This window comes from Temnothorax longispinosus, chromosome 6 (genome assembly GCF_030848805.1).
Source record: "Temnothorax longispinosus isolate EJ_2023e chromosome 6, Tlon_JGU_v1, whole genome shotgun sequence".
NCBI classification, from domain to species: Eukaryota; Metazoa; Arthropoda; class Insecta; order Hymenoptera; family Formicidae; genus Temnothorax; species Temnothorax longispinosus.
In genome coordinates, this window is record NC_092363.1 from 19,171,306 (window position 1) to 19,193,526 (window position 22,221).

The window sequence follows — 22,221 nt, forward strand, 5'->3', positions numbered from 1 at the left end:
ACTATTTTTTTTTTAATTTAATAATTACTGACAATTGCTCTAATAATATATTTTTAATCGTAAATTTACTAAAATGAGCTAAGCTTTTAATTCTATATACAAGACATTATAAAGACGTAATAATTGTCGATCGAAGAAGAGCACCACGGTTACTTATTACTAACAAATGACACCAATGTTTTTAACACAGCAGCTTTTCTCAGTTTTAAATTGACACGCTCTGAGTATAGATCAATGAAACGCCTATGTCAGTAAACGTAATTGTTAAGTAGAACTTAAAGGCTACACTCAGAAAAAATCTCGTAAAAAAATATATTATAACTAAAGTATAATAATTAATCATTTTTGAACAGTGTAATCTACAACATAAATTATCGTATTCATATTTCGCTGATAATGTCCAGTTCACCAACAAAATTTCAAGAACGTGCTAAATATAAAATATGGAAAAAGTGGAAGCTCTTCCACGCTACGGACTTTCAATCGTTGATGTATCCGTGCTTCATCTTCTGCAGTGTTCTCGGAATATTTCCGTACAAAATCAACGGTTGGACCTTCGAGACTTCCACACCGCGTTACATTCTATCAACTGTCATTCTCTGTGTCCTCTGCATTTATGAGCTAGGAATGCTTTATGAAATTGACATTGCTGAAACGATCAAATTCAAAGGAATACCTAAGACTCTTGAGCGTAACTGCTTTTACATACTCAATGGTTTTATAGCGGTTGTCACGTACATTTTGAGTAGTCCACGAATGCGTTTGCTCCAAACCATAATGGAAATCTCTTGGAAATTGCCTTCCAAGTCATACCAGAAGCTATCCAGACTAATTCACACCAAGGACATCTTAGGTTCCTTATATCTAGTTATACAAATATCGTTATATTTCAAGACAAATATTGACATTATACTCAAGATTTTTGTAGCATATGTTTTTCTGGTAATATTTCACATGGATATGCTGTATATGAATTGTATTTGTGTATTAAAAGCTTGTTTCAAGCAAATCAATGATAATCTGGAGCATATACAGGACCACATGATGAATGATGAGGTGTGTAAACTCGGTCGGATGTACTACGAACTAAGAAGTCCAGTCTTGCTAATCAAACTAAAGGCCTTGAAGAAGCAGCATCAGATGATTAGTAACGCAGTGCAGATGATGAATATGATTTTCAGTTTGCAACTGCTCGCTACCATAATTCTGACTTTCATCGGAATCACTTTTCATCTTTACTTTCGTATACTGTATTGGCAAAAGGACATATCCATGATCATGGTAGACGATTTTTATGAAGTTTACTTGACGATGGCCGTAACGTATTATTTTACAAAAATAATATTGATAGTGTGGGCCTGTGAGACCACCAAGAATCAGGCTCTGCAGATTGGCACCACTATTCATGGCGTATTTAACAGTACTGGCAATATTGAAATCAAGAACGAGGTAATAAAATATGTAATTTAATTTGTACAATTTTTAGATGTCTGTGCTGATGCAAATTTTATACATAAATCTAAATTTATATCTTCCAATTGTTATTAAATAATTTATAATCCGACGTTGCAGTTGAAATTGTTTTCCTTGCAAATTCTGCATCGCAAAAATATGTTCTCTGCAAAAGGTCTCATTTTGGATGCAAGTCTTCTCACTGCGGTAAGTTATCGATTACATGCTTAAAAGTATTAGAAGAGATTCATTCATCTTCTTAATTTTCGTTTTAGATGGTGGGTAACATCAGCACATATTTATTAATCTTGATACAATTTTTAAACATGAAACATTTTTGCGCTAAAGAAATCGCCACAAATGTTACAGAAATAAAATAAAATGTATAATGGAATGAGTAAATATCTATTTTAGTAGTAAAAATATTATCTCCTTTATTATAATATTTTAATAAAGTATGGCCACGCAATATTAATAGCATTACTGCGATGTATTATATATATATATTTATATATATACTTGCATACATATATGTATGCTAGTATATTTTCATATGCACGGTGTATATAAAACAGAGACACATCTTAAATTACTTGTATATTAACATCTTGTTACAACTTAACATGTTTTACTTGTTTAAATGTAACATGTAAAATGTAATATACGAAAATAATTGATATTAAAAGTACTTATCTGTGTAAATACTGTGCAGTCATTTCATGTTTCATGAATGTATATGTGATTTGACAGGTTGCAGTAATTACACGTCGTTTCTTTGTGCACCGAAAATGGTGCAAATATTTTATTAACATTATTTTATTTTTATGTTTTTTTAATACTACCTTTTTCAGATTTAATAATTACTGACAATTGCTCTAATAATATATTTTTAATCGTAAATTTACTAAAATGAGCTAAGCTTTTAATTGTATATACCAGGCATTATAAATACGTAATAATTGTCGATCGAAGAGAGCACCATGGTTACTTACTACTAACAAATGACACCAGTGTTTTTAACGCATCAGCTCTTCTCAGTTTTAAATTGACACTCTCTGAGTGTAGATCAATGAAACGTCTATGTCAGTTAACGCATTTGTTAAATAGAACTTAAAGGCTACACTCAGAAAAAGTCTCGCAAAGAATATTATAACTAAAGTATAATAATTAATCATTTTTGAACAGTGTAATCTGCAATATAAATTATTGTATTCATATTTCGCTGATAATGTCCAGTTCACCAACAAAATTTCAAGGACGTGCTAAATATAAAATATGGAAAAAGTGGAAGCTATTCCACGCTACGGACTTTCAATCGTTGATGTATCCGTGCTTCATTTTCTGCAGTGTTCTCGGAATATTTCCGTACAAAATCAACGGTTGGACCTTCGAGACTTCCACACCGCGTTACATTCTATCAACTGTCATTCTCTGTGTCCTTTGCATTTATGAGCTAGGAGTGCTTTATGAGATGAATATTGCTGGAACGATCAAATTCAAAGGCATACCTAAGACTCTTGAACGAAATTGCTTTTACATACTCAGTAACTTTATTGCGATCGTTACATATATTTTGAGCGGTCCTCGAATGCATTTGCTCCAGACCATAATGAATGTCTCTTCGAAACTGCCCCACAATTCGTATCGAAAACTATCCAGATTCATCCACGCTAAGGATATCATCGGCTTCCTTTATTTAATCATGAACGGGATATTCTATTATTCCACGCTGGATTTCGATACGTGGCATAAGGCTTTTGTACCGTACACTAATCTGTTGATATTTCATATGGATATGTTATATATGAATTGCGTTTGTATATTAAAGGCCTGTTTCAAAAAAATCGACGACAATTTGAAAGATCTGCGAGAGCTCGTGGTGAACGATGAGCCGCACCTCCTGAGGCGAATCTATCACGAGCATAGAAATCCATTCCTACTAATGGAGCTCAAGGCTTTAAAGAAGCAGCATCTGGCGGTCAGCGACGCAGTACAAATGCTAAACATGATTTTCAGTTTGCAGCTCCTGGCTACTATAATTATGACTTTTGCCGAGCTCACCTTCCAACTGTACTTCTACATAATGCATTGGAAAATTGGCATGTTAATGAGTAATCTGAGCGACTCGATTTATGATGTGTATTTGATGGTGTCTATGACATATTATTCTATAAAAATAATGTTGATCGTATGGGCCTGTGAGACCGGCAAAGACCAGGCCATGAATATCAGCATCACCGTTCATGATCTGCTGAACAATACTTCAGATGACCAAATCAGAGACGAAGTAATTAAAATAATAAAATGTTATTTCTGTTTGTTTGTGTGTGAAGATTTTCTATTTGTTATTACACCTTTTTATACATAAAATCTAGCAGAGTTAATAAAGTTTTACAATTTATTTAATAATGTCATAATCTTACGTATTGCAGTTGCAGATGTTTTCCTTGCAAGTACTGCACCGCGAAAATGCTTTCTCCGCAAAAGGTCTCATTGTGGATGCTACTCTTCTCACCGCAGTAAGTAAGCAATTACTTGATTCTTAATTAATTATATGCGTATTGTTTACTTTCATAATTCTGATTTTAGATAGTGGGTAACATAACTACATATCTGCTGATCTTAATACAATTCTTAATTACCTCACATACTTGCAATGGAAAGATAGTAAATAATGGCACACAGATAATTTAATTACAAAAATATTAATTAATTAAATTAATATATTATGGAATTATTATTATTACGCAATAAATATATTATTAATTATTATGTTCTTTTTGTTCATGTTTTAACGTTACAAAAATATGTGTATATATAAGCTTTTAATTGTATATACCTACGAGACATAATAAATAATAAATAATTGTCGATCGAAGAGCACCATGGTTACTTTGCGACCAACAACTGACTACTTAAGTGTTATGATGCAGATGAAGCATTAGTTTGCAGTTTTAAACTGAAACTCGTCGGGTGTAGATCGACAAAATCCATTTCATTTTAAACAAATTAATTAGAAACCTATTGCTATACTCAGAAAAAGTTCTCGTACTGAAGTTCATGTTAATGCTAAAGTGCGATTAATAATTTTTCAACAATATAATGTAGTAGAATGTTATATGCATATACATATGTTGCCTTATTAATAAATTGATTAATCCGCCATTGAAGTTCCAAAGACGCGCCAAGTGCAAAATGTGGAAAAAATGGCAGCTCTTTTACGCTACGGACTTTCAATCGTTAATGTATCCCTGCTTCGTCTTCTGCAACGTTCTCGGAACATTTCCGTATAGGATTAACGCTTCGATCATCGAAACGTCAAAACAGCGCTATATTCTGCCGACCGTCGTTCTTTGTGTCTTCTGTATTTACGAACTAGTAGTGCTCTATATGATTAATATTGCTGGAGCAATAAAATTCAGAGACATGCCTAAGACTCTCGAGAGTAACTGCTTTCACGTACTCGGTATTTTTATCGTGATTGTTACATATATTTCGAGCGGTACTCGAATGCATTTGCTTCAAACCATAATAAATGTCTCTTCAAAACTGCCCCTCAATTCATATCAAAAACTATCTAGACTGATCCACACCAAGGACATTTTAAGTTTCTTCTTTCTAGTTACGATAACGGTGTATTATTATTCCAACTTAAATTTTGATAGCTGGTACAAATTTCTTGTACCGTATATTTTTGTGCTGGTGTTTCAAATGGATATGTTATATATGAATTTGGTTTGCATATTAAAGACCTGTTTCAAGAGAATCGACGACAATCTGATAAATCTGCGGGAGCTCGTCGTAAACGATGAGCCTCATCTTTTGAGGCGGATCTATCATAAGCATAAAAATCCATCCCTGCTAATGGAACTCAAAGCTTTAAAGAAGCAGCATCTGACGATCAGCGACACAGTACAAATGCTAAACATGATTTTCAGTTTGCAGCTCCTGGCTACTATAATTATGACTTTTGCCGAGCTTACTTTTCAACTGTACTTCTACGTAGTACATTGGAAAACTGGCATAGTAATGAACGATCTGGGCGATCTGATTCACGATCTGTTTTCAATAATGACTATAACGTATTACGCTGTAAAAATAACGTTGATAGTATGGGCCTGTGAAACCGGTAAAGACCAGGCCATGAAGATCGGCATGACCGTTCACGATTTGCTTAATAATTCTTCAGATGAACAAATCAAAGACGAGGTAATTAAAAAAATAAAATTTTATTTCCATGTTTGTCTAAAGATATTCCGTTCATTAATGTGACTTCTTATATGTAAAATTTAGAGTTAATAATGGTTTTACTCTATCTTGAATTTTTTAAAACTAAATTATATAATCTTATGTTTTGCAGTTGCAGCTGTTTTCCTTGCAAATACTGGACTGCGAAAATGTGTTCGCCGCAAAAGGTCTCATTGTGGATGCTACTCTTCTAACTGCGGTAAATAAGTAATTATTTATTTTTTAATTAATAAAATGTATTATATGTTATTTACTTTCATAATTTTGATTTTAGATAGTGGGGAATATAAGTACATATCTACTAATCTTAATACAATTCTTGATTACCTCTCATATTTGCAATAAAAAAGATAGCAAATAATGTCACATATAATCTAATCTAAAAAGATATAAAATATAATTAAGAAAGATATATTAATTAATAAAAGAAATATATTATTAAATAGTTAAGATACTCTTCTTTTCTTAACGTTATAAAAATGTTTGTAGATATACATATGTATGTACGGAAAAAAACTTTATATTACGCATATACGACATTTATTTATAGAAATAAGGTTTTAATATCTTATTGTTATTATTTTTTTATCTTTAAGTTAAACAATGTTACATATTAATTTATGAAATTATCGGAGTAATTTTTACTTCATGATTAATTGTTAATCTCCATCCCATATTTTCACTTTACTGAAGACAATTGTAAATCAAAACGTTTATCTTACAGCTTTTCTATTTGTTAATAAACTTTGTTATTAATATAATATCTTTTATTTAGCTCGTATCGTTAGCCCATTATTCCCTCGTATCGCATCGTATAACTATTCTTGAATTTAAATCAATATAATGTTAAATAATTGTCTTAGACATCCTATAGATTAAAAAATATAAACATATTAAATCTTGTAAGCAAGATATATCGAATAACTGTTATTAAAAGTACTGACTGAGAATTGTGATTAAAAAGTACTCACGACGCTCGCACGATAGCACGATTGTAGTGGGGACAACGGTACCGCGATCTCTGTTAATAATAAATTTTTAATCGCAAATTTATTAAAATGAGCTAAGCTTTTAATTATATATACTAGACATTATAAAAACGTAATAATTGTCGATCGAAGAGCACCATGGTTACTAAATACTAACAAATGACACCATTGTTCTTAACGTAGCAGCTCTTCTCAGTTTTAAACTGACACTCTCTGAGGGTAGAACTGTATCAATAAAACGCCTCAGCTAACGCATTTTTTAAACAAAACTTGAAGGCTATATTTAGAAAAAATCTCGTAAAAAAATATTATACTAAAGTATAATAATTAATCATTTTTGAACAGTGTAATCTACGATATAAATTATCGTATTCATATTCGCTGATAATGTCCAGTTCACCAACAAAATTTCAAAAACGTGCCAAATATAAAATATGCAAAAAGTGGAAGCTGTTCCACGCTACAGACTTTCAATCGTTGATGTATCCGTGCTTCATCTTCTGCAGTGTTCTCGGAATATTTCCGTACAAAATCAACGGTCGGACCTTCGAGACTTCCACACCGCGTTACATTCTATCAACTATCATTCTCTGTGTTCTCTGCATTTACGAGATAGTAGTGCTCTATGAGATTAACATTGCGGGAACGATCAAATTCAAAAGCATACCTAAGACTCTTGAACGCAACTGCTTTTACATACTCAGTAACTTTATTGCAATCGTTACATACTTTTTGAGCGGTCGTCGAATGCACTTGCTCCAGACCATAATGAATGTTCTTCGAAACTGCCCCACAGTTCGTATCAAAGACTATCTAAATTCATCCACACTAAGGATATCTGCGGCTTCTTCTATTTAGTCATGCACGCGATATTTTATTATTCCAAGTTGGATTTCGATACTTGGCACAAAGCTTTTGTACTGTACATTACTCTGCTGGTATTACATATGGATATGTTATATGTGAATTGCGTTTGTATATTAAAAGCCTGTATCAAAAGAATCGATGACAATTTGAAAAATCTGCGAGAGCTTGTGGTGAACGGTGAGCCGCACTTCCTGAGGCAAAGCCTCTATCACGAGCATAGAAATCCATGTCTACTGATGGAACTCAAGGCTTTAAAGAAGCAGCATCTGACGATCAGCGACACAGTACAAATGCTAAACATGATTTTCAGTTTGCAGCTCCTGGCTACTATAATTATGACTTTTGCCGAGCTTACTTTTCAACTGTACTTCTACATAATACATTGGAAAATTGGCATGTTAATGAGTGTAGATCTTATCGACCCGATTTATGATCTGTTTTTGACGATGTCTATAACATATTATTCTATAAAAATAATGTTGATAGTATGGGCTTGTGAGACCGGTAAAGACCAGGCTATGAAGATCAGCATTACCGTTCATGATCTGCTGAACAACACTTCAGATGACCAAATCAGAGATGAAGTAATTAAAAAAATTAAATGTTATTTCTGTTTGTTATTACACCTTTTTATATATAAAATCTAGCAGAGTTAATAAAGTATTACAACTTATTTAACAATGTCATAATCTTACGTATTACAGTTGCAGATGTTTTCCTTGCAAATACTACACCGCGAAAATGCATTCTCCGCAAAAGGTCTCGTTGTAGATGCTACTCTTCTCACTGCAGTAAGTGCATGAGCAATTACTTGATTTTTAATTAATTATATGCGTATTGTATACTTTCATAATTCCGATTTTAGATAGTGAGTAACATAACTACGTATCTCCTGATCTTAATACAATTCTTAATTACCTCACATACTTGCAATGGAAATATAGTAAATAATGTCACACAGATAATATAATTTTAAAATATTAATTATTAAAATAAATATATTATTAAATTATTATTATTATTACGTAATAAATGTATTATTAATTATTGTTATATTATTAAATTGAGATACTCCCATGTTTTAACGCTGTAAAAATATGTATATTCATATATGTGTGTACAAACTGAACTTTATATCATGCATATGCAATAAAAATGTAGAGTTTAAAAATGATTGGTCATTACTAATGGATCCTTAAGACACTCGTGGACAGTATGCAGTATGTTTCATACTTCATTACGCACGCATGATTCATGTGCCATAATAATACACATAATTTCTTTATGTTCTGCGTCCTAATGGTGACAAATGTCGATCGAAGAGCGCCATGGTTACTTCATGACTAACAATAAGTGACCTTTTGAGTCTTTAACATTTGACACTCTCGCAGTTTTAAATTTAAATTCGGTACGAATAGGTCGACACTAAAGAGTTTATGCTGATATACATACTTGTTATAAAAAAACAAAGCCATACCAAGAATAAAGCTATCTCAATTATATTTTTCTTGGTGATAAAGTGCATCTGTAGTAATTGATAATTATTAGGCTTTTTTAACAACTCTCCATTAATTATGTTCAGCTTGTTGTCGAAATTACAAAAAGGAGCCAATGCCAAAATGTGGAAAAGATTGTTCCACGCCACGGATTTCGAATCGTTGATGTATCCCTCATTTACCTTTTGCTACATCCTTGGAATATTCCCGTATAAGATCAAGGCTAGGGCCTTCGAGATTTCGAAACCACGTTACATTCTTTCGACCGTCGTTATGTGTGTTTGTTTTATTGGCTTACTGAGCAGTCTCTATATGATGGACATTTGTGGAATTCCGAAGTCGACGGGTGTACCCAGGACTCTTGAGCGTAATTGCTATTACATACTCAGTGGTTTTGTAGCGGTCGTCACGTACATTTTGAGTGGTCCACGAATGCGTTTGCTCCAAACCATAATGGAAATCTCTTGGAAATTGCCTCCGGAGTCATACCAGAAGCTATCCAGACTAATTCACGCCAAGGACATCTTAGGTTCCTTATATCTAGTTATAAAAATATCGATATATCTCAAAACAAATATCCATATTATACTCAAAATTTTCCTAATATACGTCATTCTAATAGTATTTCATATGGATATGCTGTATATGAATTGTGTTTGTGTACTAAAAGCTTGTTTCAAGCAAATCAATGATAATCTACGGTACCACATGATGAATGATGAGGTGTATCATCTCGATCGGATGCACTACAGACAAAGAAGTCCAGTTTTGTTAATCAAACTAAAGGCCTTGGAAAAGCAGTATCAAATGATTAGTGACGCAGTGCAAAGGATGAATATGATTTTCAGTTTGCAACTGCTCGCTACCATAATTCTAACTTTCATCGAAATCACTTTTCAACTCTATTTTCGTATAGTGTATTGGCAAAAGGACATATCCGTAATCATGTTAGACAATGATATCTATGGAATGTTGATGATAACATTCATAATATATCATTCTATAAAAATGATGATGATAGTGTGGGCCTGCGAGACCGCCAAAAATCAGGCTCTACAGATCAGCACCACTGTTCACGACGCGTTTAACAGCACCGGCGATAATGAAATCAAAAGCGAGGTAATAAAATATGTAATTTAATTTGTACAATTTTTAAATGTGTATGCTAATGCAAGTTTTATACATAAATCTAAATTTATATCTTGCAATTCTGTTATTAAATAATTTACGATCTGACGTTGCAGTTGCAATTGTTTTCCTTGCAAATTCTTCATCGCAAAAATATATTCTCCGCGATGGGTCTTACTGTAGACGCAAGTCTTCTCACTGCGGTAAGTTATCGATCATATGTTTATAAGTATTAAAAAAAATTAATTAATCTTCTTGATTTTCTTTTTAGATGGTGGGTAACATCAGCACATATTTATTAATCTTGATACAATTTTTAAACATGAAACGTTTTTGCGCTAAAGAAATCGCCACAAATGTTACAGAAATAATTCAGTGAAATAAAAGAATGTATAATATGGAATGAGTAAATATCTATTTTATTTAGTAGTAAAACTATTATCTCTTTTACTAGAATATTGTAGTAGAGTATAACCACATAATGTTAATGGCTATAACTACAATGTTTTTATATATACAATATATATAACATTACCTGTTTTATTTTTATGCCTTCTTAATACTATTTTCTTAATTTTAATAATTGCTAATAATAAATTTCTAATTGCAAATTTATTAAAATGACTAACAAGCTTTTAATTGTCAAGTAAATAGAAAATGTGCCAATGTACGGTCAAGCTGGATTTGTTGTACCTAATAATATTTTTCGCGTAAATTTATATACATTTTTCGCTTCGCAAATCACACGCGGTCTACTGTCTATCTAGGAACGCAGTCTGAAGTTGAAGCTACAATCGCATAATTAAATTGATAATCAATTTAATAACACTAGTATTAATACGCATCTTTAGAGAATATGTTGCGAAAAATATAACACCAACCAGGATTCGAACCTGGACCTCCCTAGTATCCGGGACGGACGTCTTTACCAATTCGACCACTGACAACGGCATGTGAAGATATTTATCACAATAAATTACAAATATTAAAGAAAATGTCTTTTAAGACAAACGTGTATAAATGATATTAAGTGAGTCATGACCATAATGCGCTAACATATTTTCTATTTATTTGATTGTTATCGTAACAGTCATGACTCACTTAATATGATTTATACACGTTCGCCTTAAAAGACATTATGTTAATTGCTTGTACCATTATAAAGAAAACGTAATAATTGTCGATCGAAGAGCACCATGGTTACTTATTACCAACAAATAATACCAATGTTTTAACGCAGCAGCTCTTTGCAGTTTTAAACTGAAACTCTCTGAGTGTAGATCAACGAAAAGTCTTATGTCAGTTGATGCATTTGTTAAACAGAGCTTAAAAACTACACTCCACAAACATCTTGCAATAAAACTTGCACTAAAGTATAATGGTCTATCATTTTTGGACAGTGTGATCTATGGTATAAATCTTCGTATTCATATTTCGCTGATAATGTCCAGTTCATCAAAAAAATTTCAAGGACGTGCCAAATATAAAATATGGAAAAAGTGGCAGCTGTTCCACGCTACGGACTTTCAATCGTTGATGTATCCGTGCTTCACCTTCTGCAGTGTTCTCGGAATATTTCCGTACAAAATCAACGGCTCGACCTTCGAGACTTCCAAACAGCGTTACATTCTATCAACCGTCATTCTCTGTATTCTCTGCATTTACGAGTTAATAGTGCTCTATGAGATTGACATTGCCGGAACGATCAGATTCAAAGGCGTACCTAAGACTCTCGAACGCAACTGCTTTTACATACTCAGTAGCTTTATTGCGATCGTTACATACATTTTGAGCGGTCCTCGAATGCACTTGCTCCAGACCATAATGAATGTCTCTTCGAAACTACCACTTAATTCGTATCAAAAACTTTCTAGACTGATTCACACTAAGGATATCGTCGGTTTCTCCTTTCTAGTCACGCACGCGATATTCTATTACTCCACGTTGGATTTCGATACTTGGCATAAGGCTTTTGTACCGTACATTACTCTGCTGGCGTTTCAGATGGATATGCTATATATGAATTGTGTTTGTATATTAAAGGCCTGTTTTAAGGAAATCAACGATAATCTATCGAATTTAAGGGAGCTCGTGGTGAACGATGAGCCACAACTTGTGAGGCACATTTATCACGAGCACAGAAATCAGAATCCATTCCTGCTGCTGGAACTTAGAGCTTTGAAGAAACGTCATTTGGTAGTTAGCGACACCGTGCAAATATTGAACATGATTTTCAGTCTACAGATCCTCACAACTATAGTTATGACTTTTGCCGAAATCACTTTTCTACTGTATTTCTATATACTGCATTGGAAAGTTGGCACATTACTGAGCAATCTAAATCCTGAATTATACGATACAGCATTGGTATTATCTATAATATATTATAGTATCAAAATAGTGTTGATTGGATGGGCTTGTGATACAGGCAGAGATCAAGCCACGAGGATCGGTACTACCATTCACGAAATACTTAACAGCACTATTGATAAGCAAATCAGAGACGAGGTAAATAAAAAAGAAAATTTTATTTGCACATTTTTGTGATAATCTTTTAGTCTCTGTGTTAATGAAAATTTTTATAAATTAAATTTAATGTAGTAATCATTTCCTAGTTCTATATTTACACAACTATTTTATAATCTGATGTTTTCCAGTTGCAGCTGTTTTCCTTGCAAGTATTACATCGCGATAATACATTTTCCGCCAAAGGTCTTACAATAGATTCAACGCTTCTCGTTGCGGTGAGTGAACGATTATTTGTTTTATATATTGTATATTACTTATATGATTTTTATTTTAGATAGTGGGTAACATTACTACGTATTTATTGATTTTAATACAATTCTTAGTTGCTGAGCAGATTTGAAGTGAAAAAGATAGCAAATACTGTTGCATAAATAATGTAATTAAAAGAAAATATATAAATAAATAAAAGAAAATATTTTTAAATATTAAACATATTCTTTTTAGTTCTTTTTAGTACTTTTTAGTATTTTTTGTGTACGTATATGTATTATACATGTACGTACACAATGTATATATATATGTTTTTGTTTCATCAATGCCTTTGGCGATTAGTGGAAATTTAACGATAAATGCAATTAATTTAGTGATTAATGCAATGACATCATATGTCTTACTAATGTGACAACTTGAGTTTAGAATTTATTAAAGATATTTTTGTATGTGTAATTAATCCTATCTAGTACTTATTGTTAGATTAATTCGGATTTATTTTACTTTTATCTTTCTCAGTAATAAAAAAAAAACTTATTTAAAATTTATATAATTGCCAGTCACGGTCGATTTAAATTACTTTAATTGTTATTCTATATACTGGCGAAAGAAATTTATTATTCTGTTTATTTAAAATTTGTTTTATAATTAAAAAATTAATTTAAGAACAGTTTGTTAAATATTTCTTTGTATTTTAAGCTCTATTTATTAACAATGATTAAATGAAATTTCATTGAAATATAATGTGATTGATGTGAATTATCGTTATAACATTTTTACCTTTTGCCATCGCGTTCTTTTGTTGCTACTGAAATAAAAAAGATCAGCTATCTTGCACATATAGTCTATAGATTACTACATGTTAAAATTTTCACTAAAGAGAGTACGTCGATTAGTTTTAATCTAGATAAGTAGTTGGATTAATCCTAATCGATATAATAGCACTGTCCTTGCATTCTAATTTCAATTTATTAATATCACATTTGTTAAGAGCATATATGCTTTCTAGATGGATGTCATTTCTCAAACCACAAGAAATGCAATTTAGTAATACTTTACAATATAAAAGAAGAATTAAATTTAATTTGTTATTTTAGTAAACTTACAAGAATAACTTATAATTACAATAAACTGCATAAAGTTCATAAAATAAATATTGATCACAATGTATAATGTGAGATAAAAGTGTCAATGAATATTTTTACATTAAAAATTATGATAAAATATATAAAAAGTTACAAATTTTAAGTATCAAATTGTAATACAAAAAACATCCTGCAAAAATTCTCTATGTATAATATTTGTACCGTATAGAATATGGAGAATGGAATGTGCATAATGGAATTTAATCATTATTAGAATTGTTATTAATGTATTTTTACGAATTACTGATCTGCGTATATAAATGTAAAGTGTAAACTCCTTCTTTTGTGTATGCATACAAGAGTTGACATATTGTTGATATGTCGCAATAATTATACATTATTGCATTATATAGTGATATATACGTTGCGCTCAAAGGGTGACAAATGACGATCGGAGAGCGTCATGGTTACTTCACAACTAACAAATAACTCTGAGTCTTTTATCCCATTATTCAATGGAGCCATTCGCAGTTTTAAGCTTAAACTCGCCAGGTGTAAATCGGCAATGAGGAGTACATAGCGCATTCGTTGCAGAAAGATAAATTTAAAGTTTATGTACTTAGAAAAGAAGCACTCGCAGATCACATTCACTAAAGTGCATTGATAACGGAATTAATTTTTAAACTGTATAATTAACGACTTATGTTAGATTGAGAGAGAGAGAGAGAGAGAGAGAGAGAGAGAGAGAGAGAGAGAGTGATTCTTCATAATAATCGAAAGATGATGTTCAACCCCTTGTCGAAATTCCAAAGACGAGCTAAGGGTAAAATACGGAAACGATGGCGATTGTTTCACGCTACGGACTTTCAATCTTTGATGCATCCCTGCTTCATTTTCTGCCGTATTCTTGGAATATTTCCGTACAAGATCAACACTTTGACCTTAGAGATCTACAAACCGCTTTTCAGTCTGTGGACCATCATTACCTGCGTTTGCTGTATTTGCTGGCTGGTTATGCTGTATCAGATGAACATTTCTGGAAGTATCAACATGAGAAACGTACCCAGAAATCTCGAGCGTAGTAGTTACTACACGCTCGGCAATTTCATAGCAGTTGTCTCGTACATTTTGAGTGGCCCACGAATGCGTTTGCTTCAAACCGTATTGGACATCTCGTCGACGCTGCCCTTGGAATCGTATCGAAAGCTATCTCGGTTAATTCACTCGAAGGATATTATTGGTTTCTTTTATTTAATTGGGATCTCGATTGTATATTATACTAGAATGAGTCTCAATGTCTTGTTAAGGTTTTACGTAATTTACATCAATTTAATGATTTTTCAAATGGATATGTTATATATAAATTGTGTCTGTATATTAAAGGCCTGTTTCAAGAGAATAAATGACAATTTGATAGATTTGCAAAAACTCATCGTGAACGATGAGACTCATCTCGTCAAACCGATCTATCACGAGCAGAGAAATCCATTCCTGCTGATGGAACTCAGAGCTTTGAAGAAGCAGCATCTAATAGTCAACAATGCAGTGCAGATGCTGAATATAATCTTCAGCTTGCAGCTCTTATCTACCATAATTATGGCTTTTATCGAGATCACATTTAACATGTATTACTATGTACTGCAGTGGAAAGAGGGTGTGTTAATAATCTTTATGGAAAAGCAGTTCTATTATGCGTACTTCGTCGCAAACTTGACGATTTTTATCACAAAGATGATATTGATAGTATGGGCCTGTGAGACCGGTAAAAATCAGGCCTCAGAAATTATCACGACTGTACACGATGTGCTGAACTGCACCAACAATAAGCAAATCAAAGACGAGGTAATGAAAAATGTAATCTAATTCGTATACTTTTTATAAGCATATTTCATGTGTTAAAACAGTGTTTTAACGTGTTAAATACATATATAATCACGTTCTCAATCCTGTATTCAAATATTTTGCGATTGGATGTTGCAGTTGCAGCTATTTTCCTTGCAAATGCTGCATAGCAAAAGTACATTCTCTGCGAAGGGTCTTACTGTGGACGCGACGCTTCTTGTTGCGGTGAGTAATTGACCCATATGCCTTTATTAAATAAATGTGAATTCATTAGTTTGATTTTGCTTTCAGATAGTAGGTAACATCACTACGTACTTATTGATCTTAATGCAATTCTTAAACGCATCGCATTCCTGCGATAGAAAGATAGCAATCAATGTTACACAATCAAATTAAAAAAGATAAATAAAAATATAAAAAAAATTTTTTAAATGTTAAAAATACATACTTATTTATCATTGTTAATATTATACAGTCACGCGATATTTTATACCTGTATAAGAACACTTTTACATAGCAAAACAAGGTTTAATACATGCACACACGCACAAACATATGCGCGCGCGCGCATCGCGCATGTATAATAGTCATATTACATAAATAAAATTTCAATATTATATTTGTTCAAATGCACTGTTTAAGATATAATAAGATATAAATTTATGCGTTGCACAAATGGAATTTGCTGTCATAAAAAATTGTAACATGTGTTTATATATTAAGGCTTGTTTCAAGAGAATAAATGACAATTTAAAAAATTCGAAAATGGCATTAACAATTTTATCCTAACACCGATGCACTTAACAAGTTAAACCATTTTCCAAGATAAATCTTATTTTCCAAGATAAAGTAATCGATATTAATATTAGAAATGCAATTTATTTCAAAAAAAGATAAAAAAATATGCACATTATCAACAAACAAATATATTATTCTTTCCTGCATTTCCCTATATGTATATAATCAGACATTGGATATAATATGTAGTTACTCATTTTCGCCTTTCTTCTTAATATGTGTAAATGTATATTCTGTATACTGCTTCTGTCAGTACTGTAATTTTGTAGTTGTTCTCTACAATGTTGCAGAAAATCATCGACAATCAGGTGCGTCGTAAGAATTTATTGTGCTAGAATGTATTAATATAATCATAATTTTTAATATTAAAAATATAAAAAAGATTATTTTATATATATCTTATATATATATTTATAATAATCAGGAATATTAATTCAAAAGTTATGTGATGTCAAATATTTTGTGCGAAATATAAGCGTAACTTTAGAAAAAAATAGGTAGTAATAAAGAAATATGTCATCATTATCCTAATTGAATCTTTGAAAGCTATACTAGCATTACTAGCAATCCACTGATTGAGAGTGACATACAGGATACTGCCGGTTCCATGTGTATGCATGATTTGATGAGTCATCTGTCACAACAATTATATATAATTTCTTCATACAGAGATGGCAGTTGCCGATCGAAGAACGCCATGGTTACATCACGCCTAACAAAGTATCCTGTGTTTCGTGTCATTGTATATTATATGCCAAGATGGCAATTATGCGCAGTGTTAAACTTAAATTCGCCGGGTGTACATCTTATTTTTGCACGTGGAAAGACAGATATATTAAGCAAAAATTATCACTGATTGAAAAAAAACCTGTCGCAATCATATTTATATTATTTAATATCACGGTGTCAATAACGTGAATAATAATTTATAAGTTGTTGAACTTATAAATTATGAGCATGTTCAATTTATCATCGAATTTCCAAGGAAAACCAAAAGGCAAACAAAAAGAAAAAGGATGCCGACTATTCCACGCCAAGGACTTTCAATCCTTGATGTATCCCTGTTTCATGTTGTGCCGTATTCTGGGTATATTTCCATATAAGATCAACGCTTCAACCTTCGAGATTTCAAAACCATACTATATTCTGTGGGCTGTCGTTACCTGTGCTTGTGGTATTCACGCACTGATATGCTTATATAATTCTCCCATTTTTGGAAAATATGATGAATATGACAAAATCGATATGAAAAGCTTACCCAGAGCTCTTGGAAATTATTGCGCGTTGGTGTTTGGCGGTTTTATAATAACCGTTACCCTCGTTCTAAGCGGCCCGCGAATGCGTTTGCTCCAGATTATATTGAAGATATCTTCAAGACTACCCGCAGAATCATATCAAAAGCTATCTAAACTGATCCACACTAAAGATATCATTGGTTTTCTTTATCTAGTTGCGATGATGTTGGTATACATGTACACGTTGAAAATGAATGCTTTCTTTCATATGTACATCGTTCTAGTGATATTTCAAATGGATATGCTGTATATGAATTGCGTTTGTGTGCTAAAAATCTGTTTCAAAAGAATCAATGATAATCTGATATACATGCGAGAACTCATGACAATTGACGATCCACGTGGCTTTAGACCGATCTATCACGAGCAGAGAAATCCATTTTTAATAATGGAGCTCAAGACTCTGAAGAAGCAACATCTGACAATCACCGATACGGTGCAGATGCTAAATATGATCTTCAGTTTGCAGCTTCTCGCTACAATAGTCATAACTTTCTTCGATCTCACGGTCTATCTATACTACTATATATTCAACTGGCAATATATCTTATTAATGAGTGCTTCGGATGAAACATTACCTCGCATATTCTATTTTTCACCTATAGTGTATAATATTATAAAAATATCATTGGTAGTATGGGCCTGCGAGACGGGCAAAAATCAAGCTTTGCAAATCACTACTTCTATTCACGATATACTGAACAACATCACCGATGAGCAAATCAAAGGCGAGGTAATATAATGGAAAATTAAACTTTTAAATTTCTTTTAAATTATATATTATAAAACAGTTTTTTAAAATCTATCTGATTCATAATTACTGTACATACTTTTCTACATTTAATAATTTTGTAATTGCAGTTGCATCTGTTCTCTTTGCAAACACTTCACTGTGAAAATACATTTTCCGCAAAAGGTTTTATTGTAGATGCGAAGCTTCTTGCTGCAGTGGGTGATTGATATATCTTAATTAATTCTTAATCACATAATTTGTTAACGAAATTAATAATGAATAAGATACATTTTATTTATTTTCTAAATTTTGCTTTTAGGTAGTGGGTAATATCGTTACATACGTATTAATATTATACCAATTCAAGCGCATGTCATATTCTTGCGAGAGAAAGGCAAACAATATGGAAGTAATTTAATTAGAAGAAGAAATATAATTCAAGAAATAAGTGTATTTTCAGATATTAGAGATATCTGGTTTTTATATGTATGTATATTGGATTATTAATATTTTCTTCCGTTATGATTAGAGATTAGAATATAATCTCGCTGGACATTTTATATTTTATAATTGTACAGTTATTGTTGTATTATGTACATTAAGTTTAATATATATTAAAATTATATAAAATATTTGTAATTCATGATTGTGTAAAGAAAGCTACGACGAAAAATATTGTTAATAATATATAATTTTAATCGGTAAATTATATACATATGTATAAATATTTAGATATTAGAAAATTAACTTGTATGTTCTTTAAAAACAAAAATATTAAATCTTAAAAGTGTAATATAAAGCTATTGTACATCCTGCGAAAAGAAAGAGAGACAGAGAAAATATTAAACTCTGAATCATAGACAGTCGTTATTAATGGATCTCTTAGAAATTAGAATCATTTAAAAATTAAACTAATTTATATGTGAAAATTACACAGTTTATGGTTTCTTTTTCATAAATGCACACATAAATGTTATTTTGTGAGTCATATGCCACAGCAATATAATAGAACATTTTTTTGTGGAATCCATCTCAAGAATAATAAATGCCGATCGAAGAACGTCATGGTTACTTCACGACTAACAAGTGACTTCTTCAGTTTTATATTTTTGCTTGACGCAGCATTTATTCGCAGTTTCAAAATTAAACTCATCGAGTGTACATGGGACGTAGAATTCATATTAGTTTACACAGTTGTTACGAAGAAACGGATTTGAAAAGTACATTTATAAAAGAAAATCTTGTAATCACATCTATATTAATGCTGGAGTGTACTAATTAATAACAATTAGGCAAGATTTTATGACATAGTTTGTTGTCTCCCATAAATTTCTATTAAACGTGTACAATTTGAAAATGCAACGACACATCAAAGGCAGAACGGGGAACAAACGGTGGCTGTTCTACGCTACGGACTTTCAATCCCTGATGTATCCCTGTTTCACGTTGTGCCGTATTCTGGGTATATTTCCGTATAAGATCAACGCTTCAACCTTCGAGTTTTCAAAACCATACTATATTCTATGGGCTGTCGTTACCTGTGTTTGTGGTATTCACGCACTGATATGCCTATATAGTTCTCCATTTTCCATAGTTTCCATTTTTGGAAAATATGATGAATATGACAAAATCGATATAAAAAGTTTACCCAGGGCTCTTAGAAGTTATTTCGGGTTGGTGTTTGGCGGTTTTATAATAACCGTTACCCTCGTTCTAAGCGGCCCGCGAATGCGTTTGCTCCAGATTATATTGAAGATATCTTCAAGACTACCCGCAGAATCATATCAAAAGCTATCTAAACTGATCCACACTAAAGATATCATTGGTTTTCTTTATTTAGTTGCGATGATGTTGGTATACATGTACACGTTGAAAATGAATGCTTTCTTTCATATGTACATCGTTCTAGTGATATTTCAAATGGATATGCTGTATATGAATTGCGTTTGTGTACTAAAAATCTGTTTCAAAAGAATCAATGATAATCTGGCATACATGCGAGGACTCATGACAATTGACGATCCACGTGGCTTTAGACCGATCTATCACGACCAGAGAAATCCATTTTTAATAATGGAGCTCAAGGCTCTGAAGAAGCAACATCTGACAATTACCGATACGGTGCAGATGCTAAATATGATCTTCAGTTTGCAGCTTCTCGCTACAATAGTCATAACTTTCTTCAATGTCACGGTCTATCTATACTACTCTATATTCAACTGGCAGTATATCTTATTAATAAGTACTTCGGGTGAAACATTACCTCGCATACTCTATTTTTTACCCATGGTGTATCATATTATAAAAATATTATTGGTAGTATGGGCCTGCGAGACGGGCAAAAATCAAGCTTTACAAATCACTACTTCTATTCACGATATAATGACCAACATCACCGATGAGCAAATCAAAAGCGAGGTAATATAATGGAAAATTAAACTTTTAAATTTCTTTTAAATTATATTTTATAAAACAATTTTTTAAAATCTATCTGATTTATAATTACTGTACATACTTTTCTACATTTAATAATTTTGTAATTGCAGTTACATCTGTTTTCCTTGCAAACACTTCACTGCGAAAATACATTTTCTGCAAAAGGTTTTATTGTAGATGCGAAGTTTCTTGCTGCAGTGAGTGATTGATATATCTTAATTAATTCTTAATCACATAATTTGTTAACAAAATTAATAATGAATAAGATACATTTTATTTATTTTCTAAATTTTGCTTTTAGGTAGTGGGTAATATCGTTACATACGTATTAATATTATACCAATTCAAGCGCATGTTGTATTCTTGCGAGAGAAAGGCAAGCAATATGGAAGTAATTTAATTACAAAAAGAAATATAATTCAAGAAATAAGTGTATTTTCAGATATTACAGATATCTGGTTTTTATGTGTATGTATATTATTGGATTATTATTATTTTCTTCGTTATGATTACAGATTAGAATATAATCTCGCTAGACATTTTATATTTTATAATTGTACAGTTATTGTTGTATTATGTAAATTAAGTTTTATATATTAAAATTATATAAAATATTTATAATTCATGATTGTGTAAAGAAAGCTACGACGAAAAATATTGTTAATAATATATAATTTTAATCGGTAAAATATATACATATGTATAAATATTTAGATATTAAAAAATTAACTTGTATGTTCTTTAAAAACAAAAATATTAAATCTTAAAAGTGTAATATAAAGCTATTGTACATCCTGCGCAAAGAAAGAGAGACAGAGAAAATATTAAACTCGGAATCATAGACAGTCGTTATTAATGGATCTCTTAGAAATTAGAATCATTTAAAAATTAAACTAATTTATATGTGAAAATTACACAGTTTATGGTTCCTTTTTCATAAATGCACATATAAATGTTATTTTGTGAGTCATATGCCACAGCAATATAATAGAACATTTTTTTGTGGAATCCATCTCAAGAATAATAAATGCCGATCGAAGAACGTCATGGTTACTTCACGACTAACAAGTGACTTCTTCAGTTTTATATCTTTGCTTGACGCAGCATTTATTC

At 31.7% G+C, this 22,221-nt stretch overlaps 8 protein-coding genes and 1 pseudogene across 8 annotated transcripts; all 9 read left to right on the top strand.

The window, feature by feature from the left end:
* The first annotated feature begins 384 nt into the window (after positions 1 to 384).
* On the top strand, positions 385 to 1,832 carry LOC139815443 (uncharacterized). The gene is made up of 3 exons (XM_071782373.1): positions 385 to 1,449; positions 1,573 to 1,659; positions 1,728 to 1,832. Exons 1-3 carry the CDS (start codon positions 397 to 399, stop codon positions 1,830 to 1,832), a joined length of 1,245 nt encoding a protein of 414 aa, XP_071638474.1. The 5' UTR covers positions 385 to 396.
* A 226-nt stretch (positions 1,833 to 2,058) lies between these two features.
* LOC139814546 (putative gustatory receptor 28a) lies at positions 2,059 to 4,196 on the top strand. The gene is made up of 3 exons (XM_071780865.1): positions 2,059 to 3,739; positions 3,885 to 3,971; positions 4,042 to 4,196. Exons 1-3 carry the CDS (start codon positions 2,681 to 2,683, stop codon positions 4,144 to 4,146), a joined length of 1,251 nt encoding a protein of 416 aa, XP_071636966.1. The 5' UTR covers positions 2,059 to 2,680; the 3' UTR covers positions 4,147 to 4,196.
* Positions 4,197 to 4,647: 451 nt separating this feature from the next.
* LOC139814547 (uncharacterized) lies at positions 4,648 to 6,224 on the top strand. Its single transcript, XM_071780866.1, has 3 exons — positions 4,648 to 5,661; positions 5,813 to 5,899; positions 5,975 to 6,224. Exons 1-3 carry the CDS (start codon positions 4,648 to 4,650, stop codon positions 6,059 to 6,061), a joined length of 1,188 nt encoding a protein of 395 aa, XP_071636967.1. The 3' UTR covers positions 6,062 to 6,224.
* Positions 6,225 to 6,657: 433 nt separating this feature from the next.
* LOC139814823 (uncharacterized) lies at positions 6,658 to 8,548 on the top strand (annotated as a pseudogene).
* Positions 8,549 to 9,130: 582 nt separating this feature from the next.
* On the top strand, positions 9,131 to 10,559 carry LOC139814822 (uncharacterized). Its single transcript, XM_071781321.1, has 3 exons — positions 9,131 to 10,171; positions 10,297 to 10,383; positions 10,452 to 10,559. Exons 1-3 carry the CDS (start codon positions 9,131 to 9,133, stop codon positions 10,557 to 10,559), a joined length of 1,236 nt encoding a protein of 411 aa, XP_071637422.1.
* Positions 10,560 to 11,448: 889 nt separating this feature from the next.
* Positions 11,449 to 14,069, top strand: LOC139814655 (putative gustatory receptor 28a). The gene is made up of 3 exons (XM_071781083.1): positions 11,449 to 12,688; positions 12,838 to 12,924; positions 12,984 to 14,069. The coding sequence occupies exons 1-3, from the start codon at positions 11,477 to 11,479 to the stop codon at positions 13,047 to 13,049; spliced, it is 1,365 nt and encodes a 454-aa protein (XP_071637184.1). The 5' UTR covers positions 11,449 to 11,476; the 3' UTR covers positions 13,050 to 14,069.
* A 193-nt stretch (positions 14,070 to 14,262) lies between these two features.
* Positions 14,263 to 16,584, top strand: LOC139814869 (uncharacterized). Its single transcript, XM_071781369.1, has 3 exons — positions 14,263 to 15,846; positions 15,985 to 16,071; positions 16,138 to 16,584. The coding sequence occupies exons 1-3, from the start codon at positions 14,785 to 14,787 to the stop codon at positions 16,240 to 16,242; spliced, it is 1,254 nt and encodes a 417-aa protein (XP_071637470.1). The 5' UTR covers positions 14,263 to 14,784; the 3' UTR covers positions 16,243 to 16,584.
* Positions 16,585 to 17,366: 782 nt separating this feature from the next.
* On the top strand, positions 17,367 to 19,331 carry LOC139814967 (uncharacterized). Its single transcript, XM_071781515.1, has 3 exons — positions 17,367 to 18,672; positions 18,801 to 18,887; positions 18,992 to 19,331. Exons 1-3 carry the CDS (start codon positions 17,596 to 17,598, stop codon positions 19,088 to 19,090), a joined length of 1,263 nt encoding a protein of 420 aa, XP_071637616.1. The 5' UTR covers positions 17,367 to 17,595; the 3' UTR covers positions 19,091 to 19,331.
* A 239-nt stretch (positions 19,332 to 19,570) lies between these two features.
* Positions 19,571 to 21,756, top strand: LOC139814874 (uncharacterized). Its single transcript, XM_071781372.1, has 3 exons — positions 19,571 to 21,090; positions 21,219 to 21,305; positions 21,410 to 21,756. Exons 1-3 carry the CDS (start codon positions 20,029 to 20,031, stop codon positions 21,506 to 21,508), a joined length of 1,248 nt encoding a protein of 415 aa, XP_071637473.1. The 5' UTR covers positions 19,571 to 20,028; the 3' UTR covers positions 21,509 to 21,756.
* Positions 21,757 to 22,221: the final 465 nt, after the last annotated feature.

Coding starts and splice junctions, on each gene's coding strand:
- LOC139814874 (XM_071781372.1), top strand. CDS start 20,029: ATGCAACGACACATCAAAGGCAGAACGGGGAACAAACGGTGGCTGTTC. Junction 21,091..21,218: donor ATGAGCAAATCAAAAGCGAG/GTAATATAATGG, acceptor TTGTAATTGCAG/TTACATCTGTTTTCCTTGCA. Junction 21,306..21,409: donor ATGCGAAGTTTCTTGCTGCA/GTGAGTGATTGA, acceptor TTTTGCTTTTAG/GTAGTGGGTAATATCGTTAC.
- LOC139815443 (XM_071782373.1), top strand. CDS start 397: ATGTCCAGTTCACCAACAAAATTTCAAGAACGTGCTAAATATAAAATA. Junction 1,450..1,572: donor ATATTGAAATCAAGAACGAG/GTAATAAAATAT, acceptor CCGACGTTGCAG/TTGAAATTGTTTTCCTTGCA. Junction 1,660..1,727: donor ATGCAAGTCTTCTCACTGCG/GTAAGTTATCGA, acceptor TTTTCGTTTTAG/ATGGTGGGTAACATCAGCAC.
- LOC139814822 (XM_071781321.1), top strand. CDS start 9,131: ATGTTCAGCTTGTTGTCGAAATTACAAAAAGGAGCCAATGCCAAAATG. Junction 10,172..10,296: donor ATAATGAAATCAAAAGCGAG/GTAATAAAATAT, acceptor CTGACGTTGCAG/TTGCAATTGTTTTCCTTGCA. Junction 10,384..10,451: donor ACGCAAGTCTTCTCACTGCG/GTAAGTTATCGA, acceptor TTTTCTTTTTAG/ATGGTGGGTAACATCAGCAC.
- LOC139814967 (XM_071781515.1), top strand. CDS start 17,596: ATGAGCATGTTCAATTTATCATCGAATTTCCAAGGAAAACCAAAAGGC. Junction 18,673..18,800: donor ATGAGCAAATCAAAGGCGAG/GTAATATAATGG, acceptor TTGTAATTGCAG/TTGCATCTGTTCTCTTTGCA. Junction 18,888..18,991: donor ATGCGAAGCTTCTTGCTGCA/GTGGGTGATTGA, acceptor TTTTGCTTTTAG/GTAGTGGGTAATATCGTTAC.
- LOC139814546 (XM_071780865.1), top strand. CDS start 2,681: ATGTCCAGTTCACCAACAAAATTTCAAGGACGTGCTAAATATAAAATA. Junction 3,740..3,884: donor ATGACCAAATCAGAGACGAA/GTAATTAAAATA, acceptor TACGTATTGCAG/TTGCAGATGTTTTCCTTGCA. Junction 3,972..4,041: donor ATGCTACTCTTCTCACCGCA/GTAAGTAAGCAA, acceptor TTCTGATTTTAG/ATAGTGGGTAACATAACTAC.
- LOC139814547 (XM_071780866.1), top strand. CDS start 4,648: ATGTGGAAAAAATGGCAGCTCTTTTACGCTACGGACTTTCAATCGTTA. Junction 5,662..5,812: donor ATGAACAAATCAAAGACGAG/GTAATTAAAAAA, acceptor TATGTTTTGCAG/TTGCAGCTGTTTTCCTTGCA. Junction 5,900..5,974: donor ATGCTACTCTTCTAACTGCG/GTAAATAAGTAA, acceptor TTTTGATTTTAG/ATAGTGGGGAATATAAGTAC.
- LOC139814869 (XM_071781369.1), top strand. CDS start 14,785: ATGATGTTCAACCCCTTGTCGAAATTCCAAAGACGAGCTAAGGGTAAA. Junction 15,847..15,984: donor ATAAGCAAATCAAAGACGAG/GTAATGAAAAAT, acceptor TGGATGTTGCAG/TTGCAGCTATTTTCCTTGCA. Junction 16,072..16,137: donor ACGCGACGCTTCTTGTTGCG/GTGAGTAATTGA, acceptor TTTTGCTTTCAG/ATAGTAGGTAACATCACTAC.
- LOC139814655 (XM_071781083.1), top strand. CDS start 11,477: ATGTCAGTTGATGCATTTGTTAAACAGAGCTTAAAAACTACACTCCAC. Junction 12,689..12,837: donor ATAAGCAAATCAGAGACGAG/GTAAATAAAAAA, acceptor GATGTTTTCCAG/TTGCAGCTGTTTTCCTTGCA. Junction 12,925..12,983: donor ATTCAACGCTTCTCGTTGCG/GTGAGTGAACGA, acceptor TTTTTATTTTAG/ATAGTGGGTAACATTACTAC.